The sequence below is a fragment of the Coregonus lavaretus genome, assembly GCF_964263955.1.
Source record: "Coregonus lavaretus genome assembly, contig: HAP1_SCAFFOLD_1311, whole genome shotgun sequence".
In the NCBI taxonomy this organism is placed as follows: Eukaryota; Metazoa; Chordata; class Actinopteri; order Salmoniformes; family Salmonidae; genus Coregonus; species Coregonus lavaretus.
This window is the reverse complement of record NW_028164611.1, coordinates 22051-43590: the sequence shown is the minus strand read 5'-3', so window position 1 is coordinate 43590 and position 21540 is coordinate 22051. Positions and strand designations below refer to the sequence as shown.

Below are 21540 nucleotides of genomic sequence, written 5' to 3'. Positions count from 1 at the left end.
ATGCCACAGGGTTCGATAATTGGACCTTTGTTATTCCAATGACCTTGCTGCTGTTTCTTCTACCGAACTTCCCATTCTCTTTGCTGACGTTACCAATTTGATTTTATCACACAAAAACTTTTATTCACTAATTAATGAAGCCAACTCAGGCATGGCCAAATTTTCTGAATGGTTCCAGATAAATCAAATTATCTTTAAATGTAAAAAAAATTGAACTTTATTGTATTCACTACTAAGAATAAGATATATAAAAAATATAAATAAAAGCCAGAATCTCAATTGGTGGGAATTAAATGGAACAAGTCACATCCACTAGATTCTTCTGAGTTTCCTCCTGGAAAGATCATATTCAATTTGTCTGCAGCAAAGTGATGAAATCTGTTGGTATCATCAGAAAGATTAGTAGTTTGGTACATCAGGCTTGCTTCCTAACTCTATACTATAGCTACATTTACCCATATCTCATTTACTGTAATATTGTCTGGGCCAGTACATATGCCTCCTACCTACACAAATTACTCATCCTACAAAATACATTTGCAAGACTAGCCACCTCCTCTAATTACCTGGAGCCATCTGCACCTTTGGTTAAGAAACTCAATATCTTGTCTATTTACGACATTAATGTACGCCAATTATGCACTTTCATCTACAAATACTCCTACCTGCCAGACAGTTTACCTAAACACTTCAATGGATTCTTCCAGGCTAATTCTGAAATCCATCTATATAACACAAGACACTGCGATAACATTCACCCTCCCAACTGCCGCACCTCACATAGTCAATTCTCTATCAAATACAGAGGTACCATACTCTGGAATTCTTATCTTCACATTGCCAAAACATCATCATCCCTCAATAATTTCAAGCGAAGACGGGGTCAGCCTGATGAACCAAACTACTCAGTAATCTCCTCCATAACTAACTCTCACACATTCACATGCACACATTTTTTTCGTGATTACTGATCAATTCATTTATAGATTTATAATTAGTGAGTTTTGTTATCTGTTTTATCAAACCTTTTTTATTTTTGTCCTTATATATTGTATATTGTTTTTTTGTGTTGTGGGTATCATATAAGCCCTTGGGCTTCCAACCACACCTGCACACTGTTTTATACATTTCGTTTTTATCTGTATTGTTGTTTTCTTTGGTGCAAATAAAACAAAACAAAACAAGAAGTGCATGTATATGCAGACAGTGTTCCTGTTGACATTGATCTCCGTCGGTGGACGGTGGCATTAACAGAGCACCAGAGACTACGTACGCAGTACGGAGGATCATTCTCTCTGTCTCTCTCTGACTGCGCGTCAGATGCAGCTGGCTCAGTATCAGAAACACAGTGAGAGGATTGGATGCAGCTGCATAGATAGACCCTGTCTGCATCCCAAATGGCACCTTATTCCCCATGTAGTGCACTACTTTTGACCAGGGCACTAGACACTGAGTGTACAAAACAGAAAACACCTGCTCTTTCCATGACATAGACTGACCAGGTGAATCCAGCTGAAAGCTATGATCCCTTATTGATGTCACCTGTTAAATCCACTTAAATCAGTGTAGAGTAAGGGGAGGAGACAGATTAAAGAAGGATATTTAAGCCATTGAGACATGGATTGTGTGTGTGCCAATGGGCAAGACAAAATATTTAAGTGCCTTTGAACGGGGTATGGTAGTAGGTGCCAGGCGCACTGGTTTGATTGTGTCAAGAACTGCAAAGCTGCTGGGTTTTTCACGCTCAATAGTTTCCGGTGTGTATCAAGAATGGTCCACCTCCCAAAGGACATCCAGCCAACTTGACACAACTGTGGGAAGCATTGGAGTCAACATCGGCCAGCATCCCTGTGGAACGCTTTCGACACCTTGCAGAGACCATGCCCGACAAATTGAGGCGGTTCTGTGGGCAAAAGGGGGTGGAACTCAATATTAGGAAGGTGTTCCTAATGTTTAATACACTCAGTGTATAGGAAATAGGATGCCTTTTGGGACACAGGCTCTACATTGTGCTTTAAATGCAGCTGGCTCAGTATCAGACATACAGTGGTACAGCTGCATAGATAGGGTGAGTGATCTATCTCACCCCTCTCTCTATTCAAGTAATTGAAATGTCTCCATTTTTAAAAGCACTTCATCATCTCATTACTTTCTGCTATCATGCTGATAAAGTATTTCTAGTTTCATTTGTAACCTTTTCCAAACGTTTTGACAGCGTCACTGCAGGTGACCAAGACACACATTACTGAAGCCAAAACACAGGATTATGTTATCTGCTTTAGACAATAAACCAGACTTACTATCAGAATGTTTAATTGTACTTCAGACAATTAACCAGACTTACTTTAGACAATAAACCAGACTTACTTTAGACAATAAACCAGACTTACTATCAGAATGTTTAATTGTACTTCAGACAATTAACCAGACTTACTTTAGACAATAAACCAGACTTACTTTAGACAATAAACCAGACTTACTATCAGAATGTTTAATTGTACTTCAGACAATTAACCAGACTTACTTTAGACAATAAACCAGACTTACTTTAGACAATAAACCAGACTTACTATCAGAATGTTTAATTGTACTTCAGACAATTAACCAGACTTACTTTAGACAATAAACCAGACCTTTAGACAATAAACCAGACTTATTTAGACAATAAACCAGACTAACTTTAGACAATAAACCAGACTTACTATTGGAATGTTTCGTTGTATTTTGGTGACCAATTGTTGTTCTTGGTCTTGGTGGTGAACTTGCGTTTCTTGTCGGCGAGGTGTGGTCCGACCGCATTCACCTCCACGAACGGTCGGAACATGGCATTGGTCTGCCAGCTTAGGTTGTTGACCCCCACCACTGCAAAGGAACAGCAGAGACACGTCAATCAATCAGTCGATCAATCAATCAGTCGATCAATCAAGCAATCAGTCAACCAGTTGATCAGTCAATCAGTCGATCAACCAATCAGTCGATCAGTCAATCAATCAATCAGTCAATCAGCCAATCAATCACAGTCAATCAATCAATCAATCAATCAACCAATCAATTAATTAATACATCAATCGATCGATCAGTCAATCAATCAATCTATCTATCAGCCAATCAATCAATCAATCAATCGATCAGTCAATCAAATCATCCATCCATGCACACATCCATCCATCCATCCATCCATCCATCCATCCATCCATCCATCCATCCACTATGTAAACTTAAATAAGATACTTGTTCTAAAACCACTGGTCCATTTACTTTTAAATAAAACACGTGTTCTTAAACCACTGGTCATTGAGTGTGAGTCACTCCGGCTGCATTTACACAGGCAGCCCAATTCAGATATTTTTTTCACTAATTTATCTTTTGACCAATTAGATCAGCTCTGAAAAATATCTGATGTGAAAAGATCTGATGTGATTGGTCAAAAGACCAGTTAGTGGAAAAAATATCAGAATTGGGCTGCCTATGTAACGCAGCCACTGTCTCTGTCTAACTAGTGTTCTGTAAAATAGGGTTTTAACCACTGGTCTCTGTCTCTGTCTGACTAGTGTTCTGTAAAATAGGGTTTTAATGATACCTTCAGAAATGTTTTTATGCTATGGTGGTTATTATTCTCTATAGAAGTCTCCAACAGACAGTAGGACGCAGTGTAGCAGCAATCTATCTGATAATGACCACAGCTTTACCATTAGAATACATCAACTACAATCCAACTATCCATGTTCCTCCCAGTGGTTCCTCTTTGAACATTACAGGTGTGAATAGATTTGACTAAGAATGATAAATCGTTGCTGTAAAGTCAGGTTTAATTGTTTCACAGTTTCTGCTTTCTTCCTCTGTGTGTGCGTGTGTGTGTTTGTGTGTACAGGAATGGGATGTGCGAGTGCTTGTGTGTGTGTGTGTCTCACCCTTCACGTTGACTTTGTGCTCTCCAGTGCCAGGGTGAGAGATGAGATCCACCTGCATGGACACCTCCCCCACGGAGCTGTCTGTAGACTGACCTGCAGACCAACAACACAACACTACTGTCAGAGAGAGAGAGAGAGAGAGGAGAGAGAAGAAGAGAGATGAGGAGGAGGAGAGTGAGAGAGAGAGGAGGAGGAGAGAGAGCACAGCGAGAATCTTCACCTGGAGACCACCATATAACACTACCGTCAGAGAGAGAGAGGAGGAGAGAGGAGGAGTGAGAGAGAGGGAGAGAGCGGGGAAGAGAGAGGGAGAGAGGAAGAGAGTGAGAGAGAGGAGGAGTGAGAGAGAAGGAGAGAAAGAGAGAGAGGGAGAGAAAGAGAGAGTGAGAGAGAGAATCGTCACCTGCACGGACCTGCAAGTCATTACAACCACATGTTGTAACAGAGTCAGAGGGGAGAGACAGCGAGAGAGAAGGAGAGACAGAGAGAGAGAGAGAGAGAGAGAGAGAGAGAGGAGAGACAGAATGAGAGAAAAGGAGAGACAGAAAGTAAAAAAGACAGAAACACTGCATCTCAAATAAGGTTACACACACAATGATCCAGAAAGGTAGAGAAGAGACCCCTGTGTGTAGTGACTGAAACATAAACTGCAACAAGAAGTGAATGACTCACTCCACTTCCTCCTGTGTCACTGAGAAGTAGGGTTCTCTGGAAACCAATGACATAAGAAAAACAAGCTACAGAGAAAACAAAACAACATATGGAGCCGTAGATAAATGCATTAAGCTCTGAGTAAAAGAACAGAACAGAATGGAACACATGCACGCACGCACGCACGCACATACACACACACACACACAAACAGACACAGGCACGCATGCACACACACACACAGAATGGTAACGCAAAGTGCTGGCCTACACAGAGACTCCAAACATTTAGGACCACTACCCTCTCTGGAGCAGAGAACAAACAAACAAACAAACATTAAATATGGAGGTGCACTCAATGACAGACCCAGGAGAGAGAAAGGAAGAGAGTGGGGATAATAGAGAAAGAGAGGGAGGGAGAGAGAAATAGGGATGAGGAGAGGGGGGTAAGAGAGAGAGAGAGAGAGAGAGAGAGAGAGAGAGAAAGAGAGAGCTAGAGATGAACAAGAGAGAGGAGGAGGAGGAGAAAGATGGGGTAAGAGAGAGAGAAAGACAGACAGAGAGACAGAAACATGGACACAGACAGAACAGCCAGACGTGGGGGTAGTAGCACAGAGAGAACAGCCAGACGTGGGGGGTAGTAACACAGAGAGAATAGCCAGACGTGGGGGGTAGTAACACAGAGAGAATAGCCAGACGTGGGGGGTAGTAACACAGAGAGAACAGCCAGACGTGGGGGTTAGTAACACAGAGAGAACAGCCAGACGTTGGGGTAGTAACACAGAGAGAACAGCCAGACATGGGGGGTAGTAACACAGAGAGAACAGCCAGACATGGGGGTAGTAACACAGAGAGAACAGCCAGACGTGGGGGGTAGTAACACAGACACAACAGCCAGACGGGGGGGTAGTAACACAGACACAACATCCATTTGGGGGGGTAGTAACACAGACACAACAGCCAGACAGGGGGGTTGTAACACAGACACAACAGCCGGATGTGGGGGTAGTAACACAGACAGAACAGACAGACGTGGGGGTAGTAACACAGACAGATGTGTACTGTTGTTTGTGTGTCTGTTGTGTCATTAACAGAGAGAGGTGAGAGCGGGAGAGAGAGCGAGAGAGAGAGAAAGAAAGAGAGCGAGAGAGAGAGAGAGAGAGAGTGAGAGACAGAGAGCAGAGAGACAGACAGACACAGATAGAGAGAGAGAGAGAGAGAGAGAGAGAGAGAGAGAGAGAGAGAGAGAGAGAGAGAGAGAGAGAGAGAGAGAGAGAGAGAGAGAGAGAGAGAGAGAGAGAGAGAGAGAGAGAGAGAGAGAGAGAGAGAGAGAGAGAGAGAGAGAGAGAGAGAGAAAGATAGAGAGAAAGATAGAGAGGTCAGAGCGGGAGAGAGAGGTCAGAGAGAGAGAGAGAGAGAGAGAGAGAGAGAGAGCTGATGAATGGATCCTGATTAAGGAGGGGGATATCACATCAATACAATTAAGACCTGGAACAGGGGAAATGTGTGTGTGTGTGTAGGAGAGGGGACGAGAAACATTACTACAACACAATTAAGACCTGGACCTGGGGAAATCAACACTAACAACCATATCAAATTCAAGTCAGTTGGGAACAGTGTTTTGATGTCCCAATACCTTGGCATCAGGTCTATGAACTGACATATAAAACAACAATTGACTCATCAATCGGTTCATTTCAATTTAAGCTACTATATAAAATACTTGCTACAAAAACAATGCTCAATATATGGGGCATTGAACATTCAGCCTTCTGCAGACTCTGCCATGAGGAAACATAATTAATATAACATATTTTCTGGTACTGTCCATCGGTGGCTCGCATTTGGAGTCAGGACCAGGAATGGTTGTTATGTCATAATATCCGGGTTCAGATGGACCTGCAAACTGTTTTGTTAGGGGATCTGAAAAACCACGATCAGTCAATGGGAAATATCATTATACTCTTGGGAAAAGTATTTATTTTTAGTACAATATCAGTAGAAATGTTACAAATAGGGAGGTTGAGGACCCTTGTAAGACATCAGTAAAATGGAGGGATGTACTGCTAAAGGAAATATCAAAATGGTGTTATACTGGGAAAGATGGGTTGATCTGTGGACATCAGAGAGTTAAGATCAGAATGAATGGTGGATTGGCCGCTGTGGGTGAAAATCCAGCACTTGTGGAAAGAAGTATATAATTATTTATTATTTAACTACAGGTACTGTAGATGTGAGTGAAAATAGCTGTAGCAGTAGAATTATTGTTGTCTGTTAGTTTACTCCAATCAGGTTAGGGATGGTAGGATAGCCGGGAAAGAAGTGTAGAATAAAACAATAAAATAAGGGGGATTAGAAATGATGCAAACAATTACATTGATAGAACCTACAATCTATCTGCAATATTAAAACCCACTAACAACCTAGCAGGCTGATAAACTAGCCATCCTCCCTCTGCTAGTCTAACGGATTCTATGAACAATATTTTTTCTTTCTTCCAGAGTTTCTCTCACAACCCCTAGTTGCCCTAAAGCTAACCAACAGAATAGACATGTAAACACCACAGATTTTCAGAGAGTAGGTCTGCAGAGGCTGCTGTCCCTCTCCTCTCCACCCCTATCCTCTCTCCCCCTCCACTCCCCTCCTCCCCTCTCCTCCTCTCATCCCTTTTCCTCCCATTCCTCTCCTCTCCACCTATCTCCTGCTCTCCTCTCCTCCTCACCCTTCTTCTCCTCTCCTCTCCTCTCCAGCCTGTAGAGGACCAGTGTCATGCTAGGCTGAGTACTGAGGAAATAGAAAGGCGTGCAGCTCCACTGCTCTGCTCTGCTGGACTAAGCCACACTGAGGTCCCATCCCCCTAGATAGACCATCAGGTAGCTCTACTCTGTCATGAAAACAGAAAACCTACACTTCCACAGAGACACAGTTAAACACAGCATGGAACTGGGACAGATAGAGAGACAGCAAGAGAGAGATAGAGTGACATAGAGTTAGAGAAAGCGACAGAGAATGACAGAGAGGGAAAGAGAGAGCAAAAGAGAGAGAGAGAGAGAGAGAGAGAGAGAGAGAGAGAGAGAGAGAGCGCCAGAGAGAGAGAGAGAGAGAGAAGAGAGAGAGAGAGAGAGAGAGAGAGAGAGAGAGAGAGAGAGAGAGAGAGAGAGAGAGAGAGAGAGAGAGAGAGAGAGAGAGAGAGAGAAAGAGGCAACAGTAAAATAGAAAGAGAAAGGGATTGAAGAAGACAGTGGATGATGGAAAAATGCAATTACTGCAATAACCATCTCACACGGTAAACTGGAGAGAAACCAAGCTGACATGGAAAAACACTGTAGCCCACTGTAAGAGAAGCAAGGAGAACTATCACAGGGTCACAGGATGTTGGTGGCACCTTAATTGGGGAGGACGGGCTCATAGTAATGGCTGTAACGGAATAAATTGAATGGTATCCAACTCATCAAACACATGGTTTTCATGTGTTTGATACCATTCCATTCCAGACATTAATATGAGCTGTCCTCCCCTCACCAGCCTCCTGTGAACAGGGTTAGGGTCAATTGAGGAAGTTAACTGAAATTCTAATTCCTATTTCCCTCAATGCTTCTCTATGAGAAAAACAATTGAATTGTTATTTCTTCCTGAATTGACTGAAATGGAATTGACCCCAACCCTGAACTCTAACCCTAACCTCTAGAGAGGACATTTGTGGACTTTCAGAGACATTTGGTGACACAGATGAAGTGTGTTCTTCCCTTGAGTGGTTAGGGTGTATATACTGGGGGAAGTGTCCTTAACTTGAGAGGTTTGGGTGCATATCTACTAGCTCAGTGTCCTTAACTTGAGAGGGTTGGGTACATATCTACTAGCTCAGTGTCCTTAACTTGAGAGGGTTGGGTGCATATCTACTAGCTCAGTGTCCTTACCTTGAGAGGTTTGGGTGCATATCTGCTAGCTCAGTGTCCTTAACTTGAGAGGGTTGGGTGCATATCTACTAGCTCAGTGTCCTTAACTTGAGAGGTTTGGGTGCATATCTACTAGCTCAGTGTCCTTAACTTGAGAGGGTTGGGTGCATATCTACTAGCCCAGTGTCCTTACCTTGAGAGGTTTGGGTGCATATCTGCTAGCTCAGTGTCCTTACCTTGAGAGGTGTGGGTGCATATCTACTAGCTCAGTGTCCTTACCTTGAGAGGTTTGGGTGCATATATACTTCTTGATCAAGGCATCAGTAGGCTGTGTGTAAAGGCTCAGAGCGTATTTGAGGGACTTGAGGTCAGGGCTTTTCTCAAGGAACGTCTTCTTCAGACCGTTTCCTCCAGCGTGGAAATATTGCTACGGAGAAGAGAGAGAAAGAAAGAAAGAAGGAAAGCGTACTGAGTCAGAGACCAGAAAGAGAACAGTCAGTGTCAGTACATTTAGCCTGCTTGTCTGTCCCGTAAAACAAAGATTCTGTATATGCTGACAGAGTCAGTACATTTAGCCTGCTTGTCTGTCCCGTAAAACAAAGATTCTGTATATGCAGACAGTGTTCCTTTTTCTTTTCTGGGATAGTCACCTGTTGAAGTGTCCTGGAGTAAGGACAATGTTTCGGAATTGTCCCCTCAGTTGAGCACCTGATTACCCTTTTTGTTAAAGCTGAGCTGAAGTTTACTTGGGTAAGCTTTCATTCACCACATTCACCGAGTTCATGTACTTTTCAGCCTTCCGACCAGACTGTAATTTGTAAGTTGCTCTGGATAAGAGCGTCTGCTAAATGATGTAAATGTAAATGTAAATATAGGAGACTGTGTGGGAGAGATAATAAGCATGTTTGCTTATGTAACAGTTGTCAAACTGCTTACTTAACAATACATCTTCCTCCCTCACAAATCCGCAACTTCATCTCAGGTCCTCTGTCTCGCAAACACACGTGACAGCCCTCTTGACAACGTCTTAGCCAGCTACACCACCAAAAAAGCTAGCAATTCAAGGCATTTCAATCTGAGGAGTGAGGTTACCAATCCAATTCGGGTACACGCAGACCAGATAAAACACGTACAGAGTTCATGTACTTTTCACATCTTCAGACCAGACTGTGTGGAAGACAGTGTGGAAGAGGTAATAACTATGTATGCTTATCCAGGCTGGCAGCAGTAGGCCTAATAACTATGTACTGTGTAGTGTTGCATTAAGACAGAGGATAATTGCTTCAAGCCCTGCCACCTCTGCCACATATACATATACCACCCCCACACACTCTCCACCCCACTAGAGTTTATGAGTTCATGAGCACACACACACACACACAGAGTTTTGTACAACTAACCTTGTGGAGACACAAAATTACATCCCATTCAAAATCCTATTTTCCCTAACTCTATCCCTAACCTTAACCCCAAAACCTAACCTTAACCCTAACCCTAACCCTAATCCGAGCTCCTAACCCTAACCCTAAAACTATCCCTAGCTCCTAAACCTAATTCTAACACTAACACTAATTCTAAACTTAACCCTAAACCCCCTAGAAATAGCATTTGACCTTGTGGGGACTAACAAAATGTCCTCAGTTGGTCAAATTTTAGTTTGTTTACTATTCTTGTGGGGACTTCTGGTTCCCACAAGTATAGTTAAACACGTCCACACACACACACACACACACACACTCTCCACCTCACTGGAGTTTATGAGTTCACAGGTCATCCTCCATGTGCTCTGGAACAAGGAAGTAATGTTCAGATATAATCCAGTCACTGATGCATTATGGCATATCATCATCAGGCGGATATAGTCTGAAAACAGTGGGTTGAGTCAATGAGCCAAAGCTGCTCAGAGTAAATGATCCTAAGTGCTGTGGCTCTGTGTCCCAAATGACATCCTATTACCTATAGCAAACTACTTCTGATCAAAAGTAGTGTCCTACTTAGGGCATACAGTGCCATTTGGGACTAAGCTCTGTAGCTCTGCTGCCTCGGCAGAAAAGGCACAGCCCAGATTCACTCTGTAGATACTGTTGGTGTTGATGGGGGAAGAATGGCAGAGAAACCATCAAAGACGTATCCAACACAACACCAACTCCAAGTGCTAGTCCATACAACACTAACTCCAAGAGCTGGTCCATACAACACTAACTCCAAGAGCTGGTCCATACAACACTAACTCCAAGAGCTGGTCCATACAACACTAACTCCAAGAGCTGGTCCATACAACACTAACTCCAAGAGCTAGTCCATACAACACTAACTCCAAGAGCTAGTCCATACAACACTAACTCCAAGAGCTAGTCCATACAACACCAACTCCAAGAGCTAGTCCATACAACACCAACTCCAAGAACTGGTCCATACAACACCAACAATAACATCCACAACAAAACATTTTTTGTCACATACACGAATAGGTGTATCATATTATCATCTCACCAACACCGGATAAATCATTTAATGGTTTTGCTTTTCGGCACTACATTTAACACCATACAAATGTTTCCTCTTCAGAATTCCAATCCTTTTTGTTCCATTTCTTTTTCTGTCTCTTTCCCTCTCTCTATCCCTCTCTACCGCCCTATCAATTTCCCTTCCTCCCCCTCTCTGTCATCCCCTCTCTCTACCCCCCCTCCTCTCCTCTCTCTCTCTCTCTCTCTCTCTCTACCTCCCCCTCCCCTCTCTCTACCTCCCTCCTGTACCCCTCTCCACCTCCATCCTGCCCCCCTCTCCACCTCCCTCCTGTACCCCTCTCCACCTCCCTCTTCTCCACCTCCCTCCTGCCCCCCTCTCCACCTCCCTCCTGCCCCCCTCTCCACCTCCCTCCTGCCCCCCTCTCCACCTCCATCCTGCCCCCCTCTCCACCTCCCTCCTGTACCCCTCTCCACCTCCCTCCTGCCCCCCTCTCCACCTCCCTCCTGCCCCCCTCTCCACCTCCCTCCTGCCCCCCTCTCCACCTCCATCCTGCCCCCCTCTCCACCTCCCTCTTCTCCACCTCCCTCCTGCCCCCCTCTCCACCTCCCTCCTGCCCCCCTCTCCACCTCCCTCCTGTACCCCTCTCCACCTCCCTCCTGCCCCCCTCTCCACCTCCCTCCTGCCCCCCTCTCCATCTCCCTCCTGCCCCCCTCTCCACCTCCCTCCTGCCCCCCTCTCCATCTCTCTTTGCCTTATTACTGCAGGCATAAAGTATTTAACCAGTCCTGCATTCAGCCTGTGTATCTCTGCTAGTCTCTCTCCCCCATCTCTCCCTCCCCCCTCTCTCCCTTTAAGTCTTTAACCAGTCCTGCATTCAGCCTGTGTATCTCTGCTAGTCTCTCTCCCCCATCTCTCCCTCCCCCCTCTCTCCCTTTAAGTCTTTAACCAGTCCTGCATTCAGCCTGTGTATCTCTGCTAGTCTCTCTCCCCCATCTCTCCCTCCCCCCTCTCTCCCTTTAAGTCTTTAACCAGCAGTGAATTCAGCCTGTGTATCTCTGCTAGTCTTTCTCCCCCATCTCTCCCTCCCCCCTCTCTCCCTGTAAGTCTTTAACCAGTCCTGCATTCAGCCTGTGTATCTCTGCTAGTCTCTCTCCCCCATCTCTCCCTCCCCCCTCTCTCCCTTTAAGTCTTTAACCAGTCCTGCATGCAGCCTGTGTATCTCTGCTAGTCTCTCTCCCCCATCTCTCCCTCCCCCCTCTCTCCCTTTAAGTCTTTAACCAGTCCTGCATTCAGCCTGTGTATCTCTGCTAGTCTCTCTCCCCCATCTCTCCCTCCCCTCTCTCTTCCTTTAAGTCTTTAACCAGTCCTGCATGCAGCCTGTGTATCTCTTCCACCTAAAGGTATTACTTAACTGTGATTGGCCAGAGTCTCCTGGAGGCATTACTCAACTCCTCTAATTGGACATTCTCCTCGGAATACTGATGGAGAGAATTCCACAGCATGACTGATCTAAACAGGGAGCTGGTGTCCATGGAGATGTAGGAATCAATTAGATTCTGTTTCACGGCGCTGCGTTGAGTGTTCACACAGACCCCGGTCTGAACTGTCTTCATCCCAAATGGCACCCAAAAGGCTCTGGTCAAAAGTAGTGCACTATGTAGGGAATAGGGTGCCATTTGGGAAGCACTTACTGACTGCATCGACTCCTCTCAGCACTGCTACTCCTCTTAAAGACCTCCACTCTCTTACAACCCTACTACCCTGTTAAAACAGCCACCACTCTACAACAGTGGAGGCTCCTCAGAGGAGGAAGGGGAGGACCATCCTCCTCAGTGAATATCATAAAACATAAAGTTAAAACTATACTAAATATAATCACGTTAACAAATAACTGATTAAAACACACTATTTTGCAAAGAAGGTCTACAGTAGCCTCCACAGCACTCTGTATGGTAGCACCATGGTGTAGCTGGAGGACAGCTAGCTTCTGTCCTCCTCTGGGTACATTGGTTTCAATACAAAACCTAGGAGGCTCATGATTCTCACCCCCTTCCATAGACTTACACAGTAATTATGACAACTTCCGGAGGATGTCCTCCAGCCTATCAGAGCTCTTGCAGCATGAACTGACATGTTGTCCACACAGTCAAAGGATCAGATAATTAAACTAGTACTGAAAGCATAAGCTACAGCTAGCTAGCACTGCAGTGTATAAAATGTGATGAGTAGTTAACTCAAAGAGAGAGAAAGACAATAGTTGAACAGTTTGAACAAATTAATTTATTCCAAAATGAAGGAGAAGCAAGAGATAAATAGAGAGAGAAAGATTTCGTTATTTTTTTTCACTTGCAGATTCACTTACTTAGCTAGCAAATGCAGCTAGCTAGTTTAGCTTACTGAAACACCCTGCTCAAACAAAGGGATGCTATGTTATCTAGCTTGCTATGACTTTCCAACACAACACTGGAACTCTTCCAAGTCAAGGTAAGCTTTTGGTATTACTAATTTATTGCCACCGGGCCCCGCCGGTGTAACTGCTTACTGATTGTACACTTACGTTACTGCATGATTGTAGCGGGTTTGCTAACGCGTTAGTTATATTATCTATGCTGACTATGACGTTACTTTAGCTAATATGGTGACAACGATGTAGACTGTTTGTAGAGGTTTGGCTTGGAAAGGTTTTTTCACCTGGTCACATTCAGCTGATTTGTTGTGCATTGAAGTCCACAAGCAAAGGGAAGAGAAGGAATGTGGCTGTTATGAGAGTGAACTCTGTTTACGCGTGATCAGGGTGTATTCATTCTGCCGATTCTGTTGAAAAACGTTTCTTAAACGGAAGCAAATGGAACAAAACGGGGATAAACATACCTGAATTTGTCAAATTGAAACTCTCGTTTGCAACTGTTGGACTATTGATTACACCCTATATCAGATAGATGCAGGCAAGGGTGGGCAAGGCGGTATTGAATGTGACTGTCTGTCACCTCAAATCTCTCGACCTGTTTGCACCAGCGTTTAAACTTTCACTCATAGGCTAGTGATGGGTATAGGGAAACTTCGAGTATCATGTAGTAGCGTAAACCTATCGCTGTAAATTGAACTGGGTGAATGGAATATGAATGAGTCATCCAATATGCTGTAATAGAAATAAGGCCATGCTCATGAAAGAAAATCGTCCTCCCTCATCTTAAACAGCACTGACCGCCACTGCTCTACAACTATCCTTTAGGTAAACTTTCAATACAACCCTACTACCCTGTTAAAACAGCCACCACTCTACAACTATCCTTTAGGTAAACTCTCATTACAACCCTACTACCCTGTTAAAACCCTGTCCATCTCTCTTTCCACAACATTTCTATTCAGGGACGGAGAAAGGTAGGCAGGGATGGTTAGAGGGAGAAAGGAATGAGGGTAGGGATGGAAGGTGAAAGGGAGGGAGGGATGTAGGAGGCACGGATGGATTGAGAGAGGAAGGGATGGAGGGATGGGAGGGATGGATGGAGGCCGAAAGGGATGGAGGAAGAGAGGGATAGACGGAAAGAGAGAGGGATGGTGGGCGAGACGGATGGAGGGAGAGACAGATGGAGGGGGGGAGAGAGGGATGGATAGACAGAGCGAGATCTCTCCATTACCTTGATGGTGGGAAGGACAAGGTCCATGGCTGCACACTGTCTTGGTGTCAGGCTACGGGCTTCCTCTCTGATCACATGGTCCTACAGAGGAGAGAACAGAAAGAGAGCAATTCATTAATACATGTTTCCATAACATTCTTCTTGGAGAGGATACACACACACACACACACACACACACACACACACACACACACACACACACACACACACACACACACACACACACACACACACACAGCCAGATTACATTTCAGATGTTCGCATATGATAAGATTGCTATGTACACTGTCATGGAAAACTGTAATTTATACATTCATTTTAGGAATTATCAACAGTAAAACAAAAATATGTTTCTGCAGCATACTGTAAATTATGGAGCACTGTGGGAAAATTGCTATATTTAAAATGGTACTGTAATTCCACCGAGAATACAGTACCGTACCATATCTTTGGAGCGCCAAAAACATTTTGACCACTAGTGGGTACATGGTATTGTTGTTTCTTGCTCATTAACATATTTTGAGGCATACTGTAATATAAAATACTTAATTTTACTGGCCACCGAGCTGCCTGTAAACTACTGTCAAATTCATAGCAACCCCTTTACAGTGTATTATTAATGTGGTTCCTGAGATGGTAAACACATTGTGAGATCAGATTATTTGATTCAGCAGGAGAATACAGCAAAACAGTACAGACAGCGACAGTACAGTTGCTTGCAAATTGCTCCTCAATCATGGTGCATTACAGACACAATGCTGTCTCCCTATCTTTCTGCTGTGCCTCTTGGAACATGAAATGAGAAGAGCGACTGTGATCAAAGATTGTAACTGTGGGAAGATCTTTTACTTAGGAGCAGAGATAAAGGGACTTCATTAAAAACAGTTCAACTGTGTTACAGACGGATTGGAAAGCAACCACGATTACATAATATGATGAACACTTGGCCTGTTTAGTCATGGGTTTATAGCATGAAGTGAAGTTGCATGACTAGTGTAGGAGAGGAGTGGGCTGGCTTAGCAGAGATTACCTCAATCTGGATGTAATCACTATGGGAACTAACCAACTAACACAGATCTACTGCTCTGGAGGATGTACGTTGATTTTTTTCTTTAGGGGGTAGATCAGCTTTAATATTGCAGATAGATTGTAACTTCCATCAATGTAATTGTCTGCATCACTTCTAATCTCCCATACGTTTTTCATCTCGCATTTATATATATAAAAACGTTTTTTTTTTTTTTTTTTTTTTTTTTTTTTTCACCTTTATTTAACCAGGTAAGCCAGTTGAGAACAAGTTCTCATTTACAACTGCGACCTGGCCAAGACAAAGCAAAGCAGTGCGATAAAAACAACAGCACAGAGTTACATATGGGGTAAAAAAACATAAAGTCAAAAAAAATACAACAGAAAATATATATACAGTGTGTGCAAATGTAGCAAGTTATGGAGGTAAGGCAATAAATAGGCTATAGTGCAAAATAATTACAATTAGTATTAACACTGGAATGCTAGATGTGCAAGAGATTATGTGCAAATAGAGATACTGGGGTGCAAAAGAGCAAAATAAATAACAATATAGGGATGAGGTAGTTGGGTGGGCTAATTTCAGATGGGCTGTGTACAGGTGCAGTGATCGGTAAGGTGCTCTGACAACTGATGCTTAAAGTTAGTGAGGGAGATAAGAGTCTCCAGCTTCAGAGATTTTTGCAATTCGTTCCAGTCATTGGCAGCAGAGAACTGGAAGGAATGTATATATACACATATACATATACATACTCATACATATAAATACATATACATACATATACAGTTGAAGTCGGAAGTTTACATACACCTTAGCCAAATACATTTAAACTCAGTTTTTCACAATTCCTGACATTTAATCCTAGTAAAAATTCCCCGTCTTAGGTCAGTTAGGATCACCACTTTATTTTAAGAATGTGAAATGTCAGAATAATAGTCGAGAGAATAATTTATTTAAGCTTTTATTTCTTTCATCACATTCCCAGTGGGTCAGAAGTTTACATACACTCAATTAGTATTTGGTAGCATTGCCTTTAAATTGTTTAACTTGGGTCAAACGTTTCGGGTAGCCTTCCACAAGCTTCCCACAATAAGTTGGGTGAATTTTGGCCCATTCCTCCTGACAGAGCTGGTGTAACTGAGTCAGGTTTGTAGGCCTCCTTGCTCGCACACACTTTTTCAGTTCTGCCCACAAATGTTCTATAGGATTGAGGTCAGAGCTTTGTGATGGCCACTCCAATACCTTGACTTTGTTGTCCTTAAGCCATTTTGTCACAACTTTGGAAGTATGCTTGGGGTCATTGTCCATTTGGAAGACCCATTTGCGACCATGCTTGAACTTCTTGACTGATGTCTTTGTCCCCATGTGCAGTTGCAAACCATATTCTGGCTTTTTTATGGCAGTTTTGGAGCAGTGGCTTCTTCCTTGCTGAGCGGCCTTTCAGGTTATGTCGATATAGGACTCGTTTTACTATGGATACAGATACTTTTGTACCTGTTTCCTCCAGCATTTTCACAAGGTCCTTTGCTGTTGTTCTGGGATTGATTTGCACTTTTCGCACCAAAGTACGTTCATCTCTAGGAGACAGAATGCGTCTCCTTCCTGAGCGTTATGACGGCTGCGTGGTCCCATGGTGTTTATACTTGCGTACTATTGTTTGTACAGATGAACGTGGTACCTTCAGGCATTTGGAAATTGCTCCCAAGGATGAACCAGACTTGTGGAGGTCTACAATTATTTTTCTGAGGTCTTGGCTGATTTATTTTGATTTTCCCATGATGTCAAGCAAAGAGGCACTGAGCTTGAAGGTAGGCCTTGAAATACATCCACAGGTACACCACCAATTGACTCAAATGATGTCAATTAGCCTATCAGAAGCTTCTAAAGCCATGACATCATTTTCTGGAATTTTCCAAGCTGTTTAAAGGCACTGTCAACTTAGTGTATGTAAACTTCTGACCCACTGGAATTGTGATACAGTGAATTCTAAGTGAAATAATCTGTCTGTAAAGAATTGTTGGAAAAATTACTTGTGTCATGTACAAAGTAGTCCTAACTAACAAACTATAGTTTGTTAACAAGACATTTGTGTAGTGGTTGAAAAACTAGTTTTAATGACTCCAACCTAAGTGTATGTAAACTTCCGACTTCAACTGTATATGCACATATCCTTTTTTATTACTTTCCAACCCTACCACCCCTTCCCTAATTGGAGTAAACTAGCGAACAACAATGCTTAGGCCTCTACTTCCAGCTTATACATACTATATACATTTTATGGACACAGTCAATTTTACAATAATTCTATTTTGTTTGTTTTTACTCCTGAATTTCCTCTACCCTCAACCTCTCCGATCATTTTCATGATGTCCATCCGGTTTGCTTCTATATGCCATATCTTTCTAACTGTGCTCTTTCACAAAAGCTCTCAACCTATAACCTATATCCTTATTATGGACACAGTATGCTTTACATTAGTTATCTTGTTGTTATTAGTTGTTGTTAGTCCCATCCTTCAACTCCATTCAACACATCCCATCTATCTCTTAACACCATCCATATTGGATTTCTATTTGCCATATATTTTTCAACTGTACTGTGATGTTTCACAAAAGTTCTGAACCCTTCTATTCTCATTGTTTCTACAGATTGTAAATTGAAAATAAACATTTTTGCTAAAAGTATTATTATAGTATTGATTGATTGACTTTGACTTTTCAGATCACCCAGTAGTGCCTATTCAACTCTGTTTTTATCTCTCTCTCACACACACACACACACACACACACACACACACACTCAAATGCACGCACACACACACACTCATGGTGTGTAAGGTGTCATGAACGCCCCAGACCTACCTTGAGTTTGGATAGCTGTCCCAGGTCCTTGGCAGCACTGAAAATCATCTGGGCTCCTTGCTGTGAGGAGAAAAGACAGACAGACAGGGTTATATTGTATATATACACCTTTGAAGCCCTTACATACTGAATATAATGTGAAAGGAAACACGAAGGTGGTACAGTAAAGGAAATCGTTTTTTGTTGTTTGTGTGTGTGTGTCTATGGACGTGTTTCACTATACTTGTGGGGACCAGAAGTCTCCCCAAGAATAGTAAACGTTTTTTTTGGGACCAACTGGGGACATTTTGTTAGTCCCCAAAAGGTAAAATGCTATTTCTAGGGGGTTTAGGGTTAAGGTTAGAATTAGTGTTAGTGTTAGGGTTAGAATTAGGTTTAGGGTTAGGATTAAGGTTAGGTTTTGGGGTAAAGGTTAGGGTTAGGTTAGGGTTAGGGGTTAGGGAAAATAGGATTTTGATCAGGACAGAATTGTGTCCCCAAAAGGTTAGTTATACAAGACTGTGTGTGTGTGTGTTTGAGAACATCCCTTCTGGGTGTTGTCAGCCTGGTCAGTGTTGCCTGTTGGTTAGAAAAGCAGGTTTTGGCTTTTCATTCCTCTATCCAGGCTTAACTAACATTTCCTGCATGACTGACACACAAAGAGAAAAGGAGACACCATCTTATCCTCTATGGTGTGTCTGTGTTTTGTACATATTTGTGTGTGTTTGTGTGTGTGTGTGTGTGTGTGTGTGTGTGTGTGTATCTACAGCCTAGAGGACATTTCAGCCAGAGATAGAGAGGTAGGCAACCCTGGTCCTGAAATGTTACAGATACTGCACTGTACTGATTTCTCTGTTAGATAGTTTTTTGCTTCAGTCCTAAAAGAGACCAGGTAAAGTAGGTGGAATTTAGCCCAGCTCTGATATTGGCCAATTATCTCATTTGGTGCCTGTTGGGGGCAAGTAAACAGTGCAGTACCTGTAGCACTCCAGAACCATGGCAACCTACTTCTGCTCTAGTGTAAGAGGTACTGCCATCATGGTTAGAATAGATTCATGGCTTACAGTGGTCTATCTGTCTCTCCATGGTGTTGTTGGTGTTGTATGTCTGTGTGTGTGTGTGTGTGTGTGTGTGTGTGTGTGTGTGTGTGTGTGTGTGTGTGTGTGTGTGTGTGTGTGTGTGTGTGTGTGTTTGGTGTATATAACATAACATCTCACATTCTGGTCATTGAGAGGTGGTAAGACTATCATTCTCTCAATGGTGTTGAGGACGATCTTCCACAGTTCCTTCAGGACTCGTTTCAACACCGTCTTCTCACAGATCTTTGCGAATAAAATCAAACTGCAGAGCAGAGACAGAGCAGAGCAGAGCAGAGCAGAGACAGAGCAGAGACAGAGCAGAGCAGAGACAGAGCAGAGCAGAGCAGAGACAGAGCAGAGCAGAGACAGAACAGAGACAGAGCAGAGACAGAACAGAAACAGAGCAGAGACAGAGCAGAGACAGAGCAGAGACAGAGCAGAGACAGAGCAGAGACAGAACAGAAACAGAGCAGAGACAGAGCAGAGACAGAGCAGAGACAGAGCAGAGACAGAGCAGAAACAGAGACAGAGTAGAGACAGAGCAGAGACAGAACAGAAACAGAGACAGAGCAGAACAGAGACAGAGCAGAGCAGAACAGAGCAAAGCCAACAGTCAAAGTCAGATCTAAAACCACAGCAGAAACACAATCAAGTTAAAGGGACATTAGACTTTCAAATCAACGTTTTTGAGATGTTTTGAGACCTCTAAAGTAGTCTAATGCCAAGATGAAACCCCGTCCCACGACATCAGTTGTGTAGATCCACCCCAAAGATAAGCATAGAATAAACCAGGAAAACCAGGGAATTAGACAGTGCTTATCTTTTTTATTTATTTGTGATTGAGGCATATAGCTGAATTTCCACAACTGATGTTGTGGGACATGGTTTCATCTAGACGTTAGACTACTTTAGAAGTCTGAAAACATCTGACAAACTTTAATGTATGAGTGAAATGTCCCTTTAACACGTTCAAACGTTACACGCCACATATGTCAAGCCACAGGGCCTATAGGAAGACAACAGGATCAAACATGGACAAACACAATCACGTGTGAAGTTCAAAAAGCCATGATATGTGGAATAAATGCATCAGCTTTACATTATAATCTCAGTGAATGGAAAACCTTGGCTAAGGAGATAGGAGAAAGGATTTAGTTTTTGCATAGTATTAAGAGGATTCTACTGTAATACCCCACTGGCCTCGATGTTGCTGTGAGTGTCTGAGAGAGAATCACAGCTTACACACACACACACACACACACACACACATACACACACACACACACACACACATACAAGCAAACACACACCACACACACACACACACACTCTTTCAGGGGTGGATGCCAGAGTAGAGAAGATGGCCTACAAGATAATGTTGAAATACATACAGCTCCCTGGTGAATACTGGATTGAATATCAATATGGATGTTACCACTCTGAAGTAGAGAAACACCTACACCAATAACAAACACACAAAGGCACACAGGCACTCATACACGCACACACACACACGCACACACACACCTAAACACACTGAGAAACACCTACCCTATAGAAAACACAAATTAACACAAAGAACAAACACAGACGCATGTACACACACAGAAAAACACTGACATGTTTTTCAGTGCGCATGTGTGTGTGTATGTTTGTGTGTGTATGTTTGTGTGTGTGTGTTTGTGTTTTTTGTGTGTGTGTTTCTTTACTGCAGGGGGAGTGGTTACATCAGTATTGATATTGAATCCAGTGTATCCAAAACACCTCCAGACTGATTATTCTGATGTGGAATAGAGCCATATCATCCTGCCTTTACACAGCATGGGACCTACTCTAGAACTGCTAGGACAGGGATCATCAACTTGATTCAGCCGCAGGCCGATTGTTTCTTGAGCTGATGGTCAGGAGGCCGTAACATTATTACAAATCATTTGTAGATGGCAAATTGACAGCAATAATCCCAAACAGATATAATATTTGACTAAAACATAATAAATTTCAAACCTTGCTTACATTTGTATACAATCACA

General features: G+C 43.0%; 1 protein-coding gene across 1 annotated transcript in view; it reads right to left on the bottom strand.

The window, feature by feature from the left end:
* LOC311116851 (protein unc-13 homolog A-like) overlaps positions 1 to 21540 on the bottom strand; it is a gene marked incomplete at its 5' end in the record, with an annotated part of 36220 nt that overhangs the window by 2770 nt on the left and 11910 nt on the right. Inside the window, 6 exons of the mRNA XM_084191885.1 lie at positions 2703 to 2862; positions 3912 to 4004; positions 8737 to 8884; positions 14565 to 14645; positions 18453 to 18512; positions 19649 to 19772. Of these exons, the coding sequence (XP_084048011.1) occupies positions 2703 to 2862; positions 3912 to 4004; positions 8737 to 8884; positions 14565 to 14645; positions 18453 to 18512; positions 19649 to 19772 (666 nt within the window). The remainder of the gene's footprint in view (positions 1 to 2702; positions 2863 to 3911; positions 4005 to 8736; positions 8885 to 14564; positions 14646 to 18452; positions 18513 to 19648; positions 19773 to 21540) is intronic.